At 43.2% G+C, this 12,821-nt stretch overlaps 1 protein-coding gene across 1 annotated transcript in view; it reads right to left on the reverse strand.

The window, feature by feature from the left end:
• Positions 1-12,503, reverse strand: part of LOC115595771 (NACHT, LRR and PYD domains-containing protein 12-like) — a gene marked incomplete at its 5' end in the record, with an annotated part of 38,265 nt that extends 25,762 nt beyond the window's left edge. The window contains 5 exons of the mRNA XM_030440583.1: positions 5,801-5,974; positions 9,369-9,542; positions 10,621-11,103; positions 11,176-12,415; positions 12,473-12,503. Of these exons, the coding sequence (XP_030296443.1) occupies positions 5,801-5,974; positions 9,369-9,542; positions 10,621-11,103; positions 11,176-12,415; positions 12,473-12,503 (2,102 nt within the window). The remainder of the gene's footprint in view (positions 1-5,800; positions 5,975-9,368; positions 9,543-10,620; positions 11,104-11,175; positions 12,416-12,472) is intronic.
• Between the last annotated feature and the right edge of the window lie 318 nt (positions 12,504-12,821).

Below are 12,821 nucleotides of genomic sequence, written 5' to 3' on the forward strand. Positions count from 1 at the left end.
CTCACACTCTCGGCTGTATAGACTTCAGGCACAAGAGCTCCACCGACCATCAGAAGCTCCGTGTTCACTTCCAAACTTAATGTCTGCAGGAGAACAAACAGAACCAGTTTTCTGAACTCGCTGTCGTTCCTCCATCGTTCCCGATCCACATTAGTTCATTCAGAATCTCCTGTCGCTCACAATGGAACATTTTGGCAGCAATAGTTTTGGTGTTTTTAATACGAGCAGGAGGTTTTTTCTTTAATTAAGCAAACTCACAAACATTAATAAATTATTCATTAGTCTAAAATAAAGTAAATTACAAAGTTTTCAATATCATTATTTGAGGATTTTGACAAAGTATTACTCGAAAAGTACACGGTAAAAGTACTTAACATTTTTCATGTAAGTAGTCTAGGAAGTACTAAGTTCAGCAGTTTATGAATGTTGGACTACATCTGCTTCCCTCGTCTAAAAGTTGATGAGTTGTTGAGTTGGTTTTCAGTTTAAAGCCTGAAATAAGGTGTGTGGTTACCACAGGCTGAAGATATATACACGTTCTGCTCTACCACATAAAATACATCAGTAAATGTCCCACAGTTTAACTATAAAGCACTCACGTGTCTTAAAAACACACCATCACCTCCAGTAAACTTGTGGATTTCTCTGGTTTGAACATTGTTGTGATGTAAGAACACAACTCAACAACATACAGAACAAAGGTTGAGTCGTTTTTACACATTTTAATGCAGAAATGTTACATATTACATCTTTAAATCAAGTTGAATTCATTTCTGATTCCATTTAATTTGATAGCAAATGCAGTCAGAGAGAAATCCTTCACATCATGGTTCAGTTAAACCTCAGTGAGGCGACACAATGGAAACGGTGACATCTGCTGGCAGAAAGCAGCTCCAGAACATGAACGCTGGTGATAAGAACGGCTTCAACACTGACCTCAGAGGGAAAAAGCTCCACAGGTTGACTTCATGTGTGTGTTGATCACGTGATGTGTAAACCAGCAGGGTCGCACGTTAAACTGGAGTTCACTGATGCTGCAGGAAATATGATGATCAAACTGGTGTCACATCTAAAACGTTCCCCTCAAGTTCAACGTCAGGCTGCACAAGTGACACACAGATACTGAGCTGTAACTTAATGTGTGAAAATAGTTGATTACAAAAATAATTAAAGTATAAACATGTTGTAGTTGTAAATGTGTGTTTGGACTGGATGGATTTGTTTGTGTTGTTGTTAAATCCAGGGGGCAGTAGGGAGGGCAGTTAGTGGCCCCAACACATGGAGCTGGATGGTGGACTTGGTGACAGTGGAGCTGATCTCAGAGCAGTTCAGACTGCAGCACTGACAGTCATCTCCACTTGTTGTGATTGGTCCGTCAGTCACTGCTGGATGAAGCTCTCCTCTCCACTCCACCTCCCAGTAACACGGCCCAGTCAGAGCCTCTCCACCCACCAGCTGATGGTGCTGCTTCAACCTCTCTGGATCATCAGGACACAGCTGATCCTCTCAACACCTCCACCTTTCATCACTACCAGCTGATGAGAGAATGAGAGAGAGCAGAAGTGATACATGAGTGTTTCCAGAGACTCCCTCCATCAGCTGTCAGTCAGTGATATAAAGACCAGCAGGACTTCAGTCCTGTTCAGACCACAAGTGGAGCGGCTGTGTAGCGTAGCCAGCTTCCTTTCAGCTTCATGTTAACGTGTTGGAGTGAAGCTCACAGGTTTACTCTGCAGGTTTCACTCAAGTACACAGTGAAATAAACTGCAGAGAGTCACTGAACGCATCATGGCTGCAGAAACACTTTAATGATGATTGACAGCTGTTAAAAACCAGAGTCTCAGTCACACCTGAATATTTCATCTGCTTTGAAACATTACAAATATGTAAATATGGAGTCTGTTGTAAAACATGTGGAGCAAACAAAAGACAGATGGACAGATGAATATATGATGTTAAGGCTCCTACATGTTCATACACAGACTGACAGTCAAACATCAGCTGTGGTTACTGGACTTCAGCACAGCTTCTGCTCTGTACAAACACCACATGGTAACTAAATGTAATGATGCTTCTCTGAAATCAGAGCAGTGATTTGCAGGCTTCAGTCAGACTGATCTGTACGGTGGCCCTGAAGGTCAAAACACATCAACATCTCAGATTACAGAAAAGGTGGGACAGCGTTCTTGTTTGTAATTGGACAGAACCCGAGTCCCTGTCCACAGTTTGATGTTTTGTGAAATGTTGTTGTGTTTTGACCTTCAGGGCCACCGTAGACCTGAGAGCTGTGACACAGATCAGCTGATCAGTTCTTTAGTGTTTCAGAGAGATCACATGTGATGAATGAGGACGACTGTCTCTACACATCCTGTGATGCTGTCAGCTGTAATCCAGCTTTACTTCCTGTAGACATGAACACAACAACAACAGTCGTCTGAATCCTGCAGGTAGTTGTATCTCAGGTCCAGCTCTCTCAGATGGAAGGGGTTGGACTTCAGAGCTGAGGCCAGGGAATCACAGCCGATCTCTGACAAACCGCACCACTGCAATCTGAATAAAGTATAAATGATGAAGATAAAAATTGATGTATAATCCAATCAGATGTGTTCAGGTTTAAATGTGCAGCTCAACATCACTGTGTCCTAATTAAGGTGCTCCAATTGTGATCAGACGATATTGGTTCTGAATAGTTTGATGGGTGGTCTCTAAAAGGGCCAATCAGAAGAGCCGATCAGATAAACACAGGAGACAGTTTCTCTTTAATACATGCAGCATGGAGAGAAGAGCCACAGTGTTCTCTGCAGTCTTCCACATTGTCTTGACTTGTATACAGCAGAACAGTGGTTACATACTTTATGACAGGTGTTACCCATGCCTTCCCCAAGGCAGTGACCCTCTGATGTTTGACTGGACAATAAGTGTCATCCTAGCTGCCTTCTGTTATCATCCTCATATGAACTCCTCACCTGTTCTATCCCTGACACCTCCCCACACCTCAGGTGAAGGGGAATCTCCCCTCCTCTCACATCCTGACATCTTCTCTATCATACATTGATATTTGAATCCACAACTGTTTAATTCCCACCAGTTAGAATAGTGTGTAACTAAAGTGGGCCTGTAAAGACGGACTAGTGAGTAGATGAGTCTCCGTGTTCGCTGTGAGGACGTTTAATGTCCCCGACAACCTCTGTAGTCTCATTCAGACACTTGTTAGCAACCGCTAACTGTTGTTAACACATGAAGAGCTTCAGAATTAAACTGTGGGACATTTAATGATGGATTTTATGTTGGAGAACAAAACGTGTAAATATGTTCAGCCTGTGGTAACCACACACCTTATTTCACACATTTAACTGAAAACACATTCAACACACTCACAGACTTTGAGACGAGGGAACAGGATGTGCTAACATGCTAACATGCTAACAGATTTCTGGTGTTAGGACTACAGACTACACCTCTCTATTGAGATTGAGGAGTCACGTGCTGATTTGGGCGGGGTCTGAGCCGGTCGGCCATGATGGTAGGAGACGCTATCGGTTGTCAGGGGCAACGCCTGCAGAACTTCACAGAGGCGCGACTAAACAGTCCAGAGCTCTTTAATTTCTGCACATTTATTATTTCGTTGGGACAGAGACGGATCTACGAATACGAGAAAGAAAATGAAGACAGTAAAGCAATGCAAAAAGATAAGGCGAAAGAAAAGGGACCGTACAGGAACAAGCTCACACCAAGCGCAAAACAGCGGTATTTAGAGAAGCACTCGGACACCCAAAATATCGACCCATACGAGCCCCCTGCAGCGGAATGGCACAGAGACCTGGATCATTTACATCCATGCACATACATGGACATCGTCAGTTACCTTGTTTTTGGTGTAAGTTACTACACAATGCAGGAGTTTAAAAGCCACAAGTCTTTGGAAAGGTACGAGACTTTCTGCTGCGGCTGGGTGCAGGACTTGACCATCTACAAGCCTCCAGGTGGTGAAAACAGCGTTGTAGTGACAAAAAGACATTTTTAGAGAACATACCCGAGTGAAAATGCAGAGAACACACTCTCATCGACTGAGGGGTGCGATCGAAAGTAAGAACCTTTCTTCTTATTGCAGCCAACCAAGCAATCCGGCGTCTCCTCGTCAGGTCAGAGACTTGCTCTCCTTATGCTGTGTCCATTTCGGCAACCTAAAAAACTGTACCCCATTGTTCCTATGTTTTCCATATGAATCATGTGAGGTACTGGAGCAGTTCTTAACGCAGCAGTGACTACCAGGCATGGTAAAACAGTGTGGAATTGTAAAAACCTCCTCTACTACCAAGTTAAGAACACACGTAAACAATCGTGTTTTGCCGCCGGCATCCTGCCATCATGGCGGAGAGGGGGAAGATCCCGCGAGATCGAGGGAGGGCTCTGTACCATGACGACAACTCCTCACTCTCAATAGGGAGGGGAAGCCCCGCCCCTTCAGGTGGACCTCATGGGACCTGATTTCAGTCTAGAAAGTGTCTGTTTGTGGTAAATAAAGTAAAATCTCATGTAGTTTTGTGTTAAACCGCTCAGTGAACTACTTCGTCTCACTCAGCATACGTCACCAACACCAACATGGCCGCCGCCTCCACACAGAAGAAGGTGTGGTCATACTGACAGCTGCAGTTATGTGAAAGGAGAGTTGGTCAGTTCTGTGAGCTGCTGATATTCCGGACGACTCTACAAGGTTTCAGTCAGCGTTAAACCAGACGTCACTTAACGACTGTTGGCTGTGTCGTCTTTATAATCACATATTTTCACAGTCTTATATTTTATTAGTTTTATGACAAACTCAGACTTTCTTTCTTCAACACACATCAGACAGTGAAGTGAACTTGATGATTTTAAATCGAACATGAGTTCACAGGATCTTCCGTTCCCAAATAATGTAAAACATTAATTTACATTTTCTACAGTTTCTTTAAAGGAGTCATCACCTGGTTTTTTACGTATCCAGTCCCCCTTGGACCGCTTTGGATCAATTCTTAAAACTTATTAGAACATATTTTTAAAAAAAATCAAACATAGAGCTTGTTCTGACACTTTTTCATACATACTTTCTCACGCATATTATGCGCGAGGTTTTGACCGGTCCGGATGTGCATTGTATTAGTATGTAATGAGGTGTACGTTGATTGGCCACAGGAAGGACAGAGCCGGAATCGGGGGCGAACCTGCATGCACACACAGACTCCAAAACATAAACAGCCCCCTGTCATGGCGCACACACTAAATGACGAACCTTACGGAAAACAGGAGAGTGAAGAAGAAGAGAGTTTTTTTCCTTCTTAGTTTTCACACTCGTCTTTTACATGTAAGACCTGAGTTTTAATGCTGGCGGTCACGATGTATGGCGTGAAAATGACAGAGAAATAGGCAGATCCGGCGTGCTCACTCAGAAAGTCTGGCTGAGGACGGCTGTGAGCTGATGCTTAATATGCAAGTAGCCTCCTGTGGTAACGTCACCACAGGAGCAGAGTCAAAATCTCGTGCTTTAGGAATGCACACTATTGTGCGCTATTCCTGTTCGGAAAAAGAGCCAAAGCGAAAAAAAATGAGCCACTTTCAAAAAGTTTCAACTGAGGTCCAACACCAATATGCATGATTTAACGAGAGAAATTGCGATTTCCAGGTGATGACTCCTAAATGAAATCAAAAAACACGAAAATATGAACAAAAGGACTTTACAAATTAATGTTTGAACATAAATTAGCTTCAATTGTTAATTAAACATTTAAGATGTCCAACAGTAACAGAGAGTCAGTGAACTCACCTCAGAGTCTCCAGTCGACAGTTTGGACTCTGCAGAAAATCACAAAGCAGCTTCACTCCTGAATCCTGCAGGTAGTTGTAGTTCAGGTCCAGCTCTCTCAGATGGGTGTAGTTGGACTTCAGAGCTGAGGCCAGAGAATCACAGCTGATCTTTGACAACCTGCACCAACCCAATCTGAATAAAGAATAAATGAAGTGAGTTTAGAAGACAATGTTCCTGCTTGAAATCATTCAGTGTTTAAACTTCTATTCAGAGCTGAACAAGTTCAGAATATGAAGCTCCAAACACCTGAACCCAACAGGCTGCAGGTCCAAAACTGTCAGATACACAAAGTGAAACAGAGCTCTCATTAATATTAATGACAACGTGCTGCTGCTTCAATAAAGACGTAGTGACTCCACCTCTTAAACTCTGCAGCTCCACCAGAGGCTCCATCTATACAAACTCATGTTGTGCAGCCAAACAGAAACCAACAGAAACTGACTGAAGATTTGATTCTACTGTTTCAGATCAAAATCATCCTGAGTTGAAATATTTCAGTCAGTATAAACGTCACATGTCATCATAAAGGTTCTGAACAAACATGTTTGTTATCGTCTGACAGAGAAGAAAACACTGGTTTCTGATTTTATTCACAGAAGCACGAAGGAATCAAATGATTAAGAGGTTCAGAGAGAATCAACCAGTGATGAATGTTTAATGTTATATTAGATCTGTTTCAAATATGAAGCAGAACAAGACGCTCAGAGTCAATCAGCATCAAATCTATGAGGTCAGATCCCCTTCAGACCTGATGACATGAACACTAAGATTCACAGAGTTTGAATAATGTTGTGAAAGTGTGAACAAAGGTTTCAAATACATATTAAAATGTGATTTAAACATGTGAAAACAACATGTGTGAAATAATGGTGTCACATTTATAACTGACATCAGCAGTGTAATATCTTCAATGTTGTAAAGTTTGTCTTCAGAGTTTCAGACAGTCAACACGTGCAGTGTGTTCAATCAGAGATGACATTAAATTACATCCATGTGTCTTTTGTCCAGCGTGACTTTAACATCATCAAAGCTCCTTTTTCAAAGATTCAACACTTTCTATTGACAGATTTAAATGTGAGTGGGGCCACACCTTTCTGATGTCACATTAGGACGGTCTATGTCCAACAGTGTCTGTCACTTTAAAACCAACAATCCAACATTGGGCGCGTTCAAGTTGACCTCCTGCTGCCTGATCACATTAGCGAGATCTGCTGGTGACAGCAGGGGCGGGGCTACAAACGCTGCTATGAAGTCGGACACTCTCTCTTCCCGTAGACGTGACGTGACCTGGCTGAGGTTGCGGTGTTTGCCTTCTTCGTCGGCGAAAAAGTGGAGGAAATTTAAATTCCATTAATGTTTGATTACAATCAACAACGACTGCGATCAGTTTTCTTACCTGATGCTATGGGAACTTTGCTGGCCTTTTTCTCATATTAATCTCCTTCAGAAATTATTCAATCTGAGATGTTCAAAATATTAGTCAACCAAAACATTTGGGCTGTGTTGCATGCAGTTGACAGTTCATATTTAGAGACAACAGAATGTGACAGCTTTGTCACAATAACAACTTCAAATTTGGATACTTTGTAACTGCTTCACTTCAAACGGTCACACAGTGGCTCATCAAGAGTAGATGAAGAGCCTAAATGTTGTCTTACTGTAAATGATCATGTTCTGTTTTCCTTGTAATGTCACCATTAAATACATTTGAACTTTGTCTATCTGGTACATTATATTAAGTCTTGCACAATAACAATACAATTACAACAGTTATTCATTATTATGATGACAACTGTGCTGAGGTGCATGATTATATCACAGCTGAGGGGAATTTGCTGACTACATTTAAAAAATAAGCAAAACTATTGACACATAAGAAGATGCATTTTCTCATAGCAACATTTTTCACAATGAATGAAATACATTTCACTGAATGAATGAAATACAATAATCAGAACAAATGACTGAATCAGATGCCTTGTCCCGCTGCGCCATCTCATCACACGCAGAACAGCTCAGGATAATTCTTTGTATTGTTAATGTGACGGGAACAGAAAGGGTTGATTAATAAGAGTGGATAGTACAGATAACACTGGACACAGCAGTTAACCACTTCTCCATCATCACACTAAGCTGACAGAACTGAGCAGTTTATTGACGACATCTTTCAGGGTTGTTGCGTTACATGAAGGATTTTATAGGTTTATTCATGTTGACTATCCCAAAGGTGCGGCCACACAGCTGCTACTGATCTGAAAGTATTTGATATTTGAGTAGAAAAGAGGCAGAGGCCTAATGGATATGGAAATTCAATGAAACACACGTCATATACATCAGCGTAGATGAGAGCCAATTAGGGCAAAGTCCTGACGTCATGAAGGTGGGTCTGGGGTCGCGCAGTACGTGGAGAGCAACTGCGCGAATGCTCTGCAGCAGCCTCGCTCCCGCGATAACTTAAGGTCATGTGACATCAGATGCGGAGCAGAAACCACTCCCATCCAGGTCATCGTGGACACATTTTACCTAGCATGCATCACGATTTATGCAGCGCTGCGCAGCTCTGCGCAGCACTGCGTGATCTTGAACTCGCCTAGTAACACACACCTCACTGTGTGATTGGTCACCTGAGTGGAGGTGAGAAAGGAGGCGGGGTTTGAACTTCTCTCTCAGCTCTTTGTTCATTTGTTACACAACTATTTCTGTCACTGTTCATATGAACAGCTGAGTGAAACACTATGAACGTCTTCAGCAGAGACTGTCTGAACATGTGACACGTCTTCTCCATATTTAAACCATTGTTGTGTCTCCAGCAGCTCTTCACTCCACCTTTGGCTGTTTGGAACAGCTGTGAACACTTTAAGCTCCAGATGTGTTCAGACAACACGTCGTACCACTGAGCTTCTTTCTACAAATATCCCAGCCAACAGCTCTTAAAGAAAACCAGTTGAGTGGATTTGCAAACAGAAGTGAATCCAACATCCTGCTTCTGTACGCTGCAGGCACAGTGAGCATAAGAGCCAGGTGAACTCTGAACCTGCCTCTGGTGCACAACTGACCACAGTTACTCTAAAGAATTATTTCACAGTTCCAGCACCGATCCATCTCATTCCTACTGGCTGAGGAAATGACCTGAAGGAAACTGCAGAGGAATTATCGGATTGTTCCCAAGGAATTGTGGGAATTGTAGTCGGATGTACGGAATTTAAGCAGCCTGGGACGTCATTTTAATCACACGACAGACTTCAACCAGCAAACAGAAAAGTTCTCCACCATCGATTCACCTTCAACACAAACGAGCAGCTCTGTCTCACACACATGCTGTAATCAAAGCACAGATCTTCATCACCACTGTCATCTCCATCAACACACAGCTGACTGACTGAGAGCTTCATCCTCCATCATCTTCATCACTGATCAGACTGAGCTGTGTGTGTGTGTGTGTGTGTGTGTGTGTGAACGGAAGGAAATCTTAAACATCTGTTCTAGATTTAGATTTAATAAACAGAGAAAAAACACATGAACTGACTTCAGAGTCTCCAGTCGACAGTTTGGACTCTCCAGTCCAGAACACAGACGCTTCACTGCAGAATCATTCAGGTCGTTCTGACTCAGGTCCAGATGTGTCAGATGTGAGGGGTTGGACTTCAGAGCTGAGGCGACGACTTCACAGTGAGTCTCTGAGAGTTTACAGTCAGTCAGTCTGTGAATACAGATAATAAAACATTTAAATCAGATCAAATCTGACACTTTACTATGAAAACAGACTCTATACATTTTGCATCACAAAGCACATGAACATGAGCAGCTGTAGCTCAGCTGGTCAGCTGTTCGGCCTGAGCTGCTCAGTCAGCGATCACAAGGTTTGTAGTTTGAAACTTGAGCTCCTCGGCTCCACATGAGCCTCCAGACTTTGACCTGCCTGAGGAGATCAGCTGGGCTGAATCAGTGGCCCATTTTAAATCCCCCTCAAAACACACCTGTATAAAACGCCTTTTAACGGCTGATTCTGATGATTTCATCTTTGTTTGATTTTGGTTTGACATATTTGTGTTTGTCTGTTTTCTTCATTCTGCTGTCTTTATATTTATATTTGTAATTGTCCCTGTAATACTTTTCTTGTGACTCTTTCATTGTTGTGCTGTTTTATTTGTGTCCAACAAACTGATGTGAGAGCTTTTAAAGTGCCATATAAATAAACAGAAATACATGTTGAAGTGTCCTTGAGGGAAATAATGAAGCAGAAATGACAGTTTAGGACAAAAGTGTTGAAATAAGTGAGACGTAAACTTGTCAGATGTTAGTTTACAGGCTGCTGTGATTTATATTGGTTCAGCTTCATGTTCACATGATGATCAGTGAACTGTGAAGTCACTGTAGGTTGGAACTGCACTCGTATGTGTTTACCTCACTTATGTGTTTGTGTGTATTTTCTCAATCTTTGATGCATTTTATTCTGTGGCTCCATCTGCTTTTCATCTCCCATTTCATTCATTTAATGCCTCCCACTGCACAAACACAAGAATTACAACTAAACATTGTGTTATTATCATTTTATGGGTAATAATTTAGTGTAATGTTTTGGAAACAAGACGACTTCATGTCATTTCTACTCTGAGCTTGGTGATGATCATTTATTCAATCAGCAGGTTTAATACTTGTTTTGGTAAACGTGTATAGTGTTGAGGTTTTATATTATTCATGTGTGTAAAGTGTTGATCTTTAATACTGAAGGCTTCAGCTTTACCTCACTTCATAATGTTTAACACATCTGGACTTACACAGCCTTTCTACAGTTCCTCACAGCTGGAATCAGTCTCAGTCGTCCCTGTTCTGATGTGTTGTACTTCTTCAGGTCCAACTCATCCAGAACCACCTCTGACATCTGCAGCATGTAGGCCAGAGCTGAGCAGTCGAACTCAGAGAGTTTCTTCTCTGATCTGTTCTCTGACTTCAGGAACTTTTGGATCTCCTGATGGACTGAGTGGTCGTTCATCTCCGTCAGACAGTGGAAGATGTTGATGCTTCTGTCAGGAGAGATCTCATCACTGTTCATCTCCTTCAGGTTGTTGATGGCTCTCTGGATGATTTCTGGACTGTTGTCTGTCTGACCCAGCAGGCCTGCTAAGAGTCTCTGGTTGGACTTCAGAGAGAGGCCATGAAGGAAGCGAACAAACAGGTCCAGGTGGCCATTTTTACTGTTCAGGGATTTCTTCATGGCGCTCCTCAGGAAGTCATCCACGGATGAGTAACGGGGATCAACGCTTCCAACAAAAAACATAGACATCTTGTCAAAAAAAGACTTTGTTTCTTGTTTTGAGTCCCTTCGTTCGGACTCTTTTCCTGTGAAGTTCTCCACCACCTTTGTGTTCCTGTTGGTGTGACAGTGGAACATGTAGACTGCAGCCAGAAACTCCTGAACGCTCAGATGAACAAAGCAGTAGACTGTTTTCTGGAAGATCACACTCTCTCTTCTGAAGATCTCTGTACAAACTCCTGAGTACACCGAGGCCTCTGTGACATTAAGACCACAGCGCTCCAGGTCTTCTTGGTAGAACATGATGTTTCCTGTCTCCAGATGTTCAAACGCCAGCCTCCCCAGCTTCAGAAGAACTTCCCTGTCAGCCTCCGTCAGCTCCTGTGGACTCGTCTCACGTCCCTCATGGTACTTCTGCTTCTTCCTCTTTGTCTGAACCAGCAGGAAGTGTGAGTACATGTCAGTCAGGGTCTTGGGCAGCTCTCCTCTCTGGTCTGTAGTCAACATGTGGTCCAGAACTGTAGCAGTGATCCAGCAGAAGACTGGGATCAGACACATGATGTGGAGGCTCCTGGAGGTCTTGATGTGTGAGATGATTCTGCTGGACAGATCTTCATCACTGAACCTCCTCCTGAAGTACTCCTCCTTCTGGACGTCAGTGAAGCCTCGTACTTCTGTTACCCTGTCCACACATGAAGGAGGGATCTGATTGGCCGCTGCAGGTCGGGAAGTGATCCAGACGAGAGCCGAGGGAAGCAGCTTCCCCTGGATGAGGTTTGTCAGCAGCACGCTGACTGATGACTTCTGTGTGACATCAGACACGACCTCATGGTTGTTGAAATCCAGTGAAAGTCTGCTTTCATCCAGGCCGTCAAAGATGAAGAGAAGTTTACAGACAGCGAGCTTCTCTGCTGTCACCTTCTGTAATGTTGGATGGAAAACATGGAGCAGCCTGAGAAGACTGTACTGCTCATCTCTGATCAGGTTCAGCTCCCTGAACGACAGCAGAACCAGCAGAATGACATCTTGGTTTTCGGAGCCCTCTGCCCAGTCCAGAGTGAACTTCTGCACCGAGAAGGTTTTTCCAACTCCAGCGACGCCGTTGGTCAGAACGACTCTGATGCGTCTCTGTTGGTCAGGTGAGGCTTTAAAGATGTCGCAGCACCTGATTGGAGTTTCACTGAAGGTCTTCTTCTTGGAAGCCGTCTCAAGCTGCCTCACCTCATGTTGGGTATTAACCTCTTCACTCTGTCCCTCTGTGATGTAGAGCTCAGTGTAGATCCTGCTGAGGAGGGTTCCACTTCCTGTTCCATCACTTCCTGTTCCATCACTTCCTGTTCCATCACTTCCTGTTCCATCACTTCCTGTTCCATCACTTCCTTCAGTCACACGTTCACATCTCCTCCTCAGACTGATCTTATGTTCATCTAAAACCTCCTGCAGACCAACATTCACTGAAAAGAGAAAAATGTTGGAGAGAATTTGACAATCTGGGATTATTTTCATGATCAATAACAATCCATCAGTATCAGAATATATAAAGTTTGAGTCTCTTCGGGCGGTAATGCGTCAGTAAGTTGTTTAAGAAGCTCACAGAAGAACAGAAGACATTCAGCTTGCTGCTCACCTGTAGCCAGGGGCGTTGCACGGTGCGACTCGCACCCGTGGGAGGTGTCGGTGTTTCAACACCCACACTTTTCCCGGTGAGAGGGTTCAACACCCTCA

The sequence above is a fragment of the Sparus aurata genome, chromosome 14, assembly GCF_900880675.1.
Source record: "Sparus aurata chromosome 14, fSpaAur1.1, whole genome shotgun sequence".
In the NCBI taxonomy this organism is placed as follows: Eukaryota; Metazoa; Chordata; class Actinopteri; order Spariformes; family Sparidae; genus Sparus; species Sparus aurata.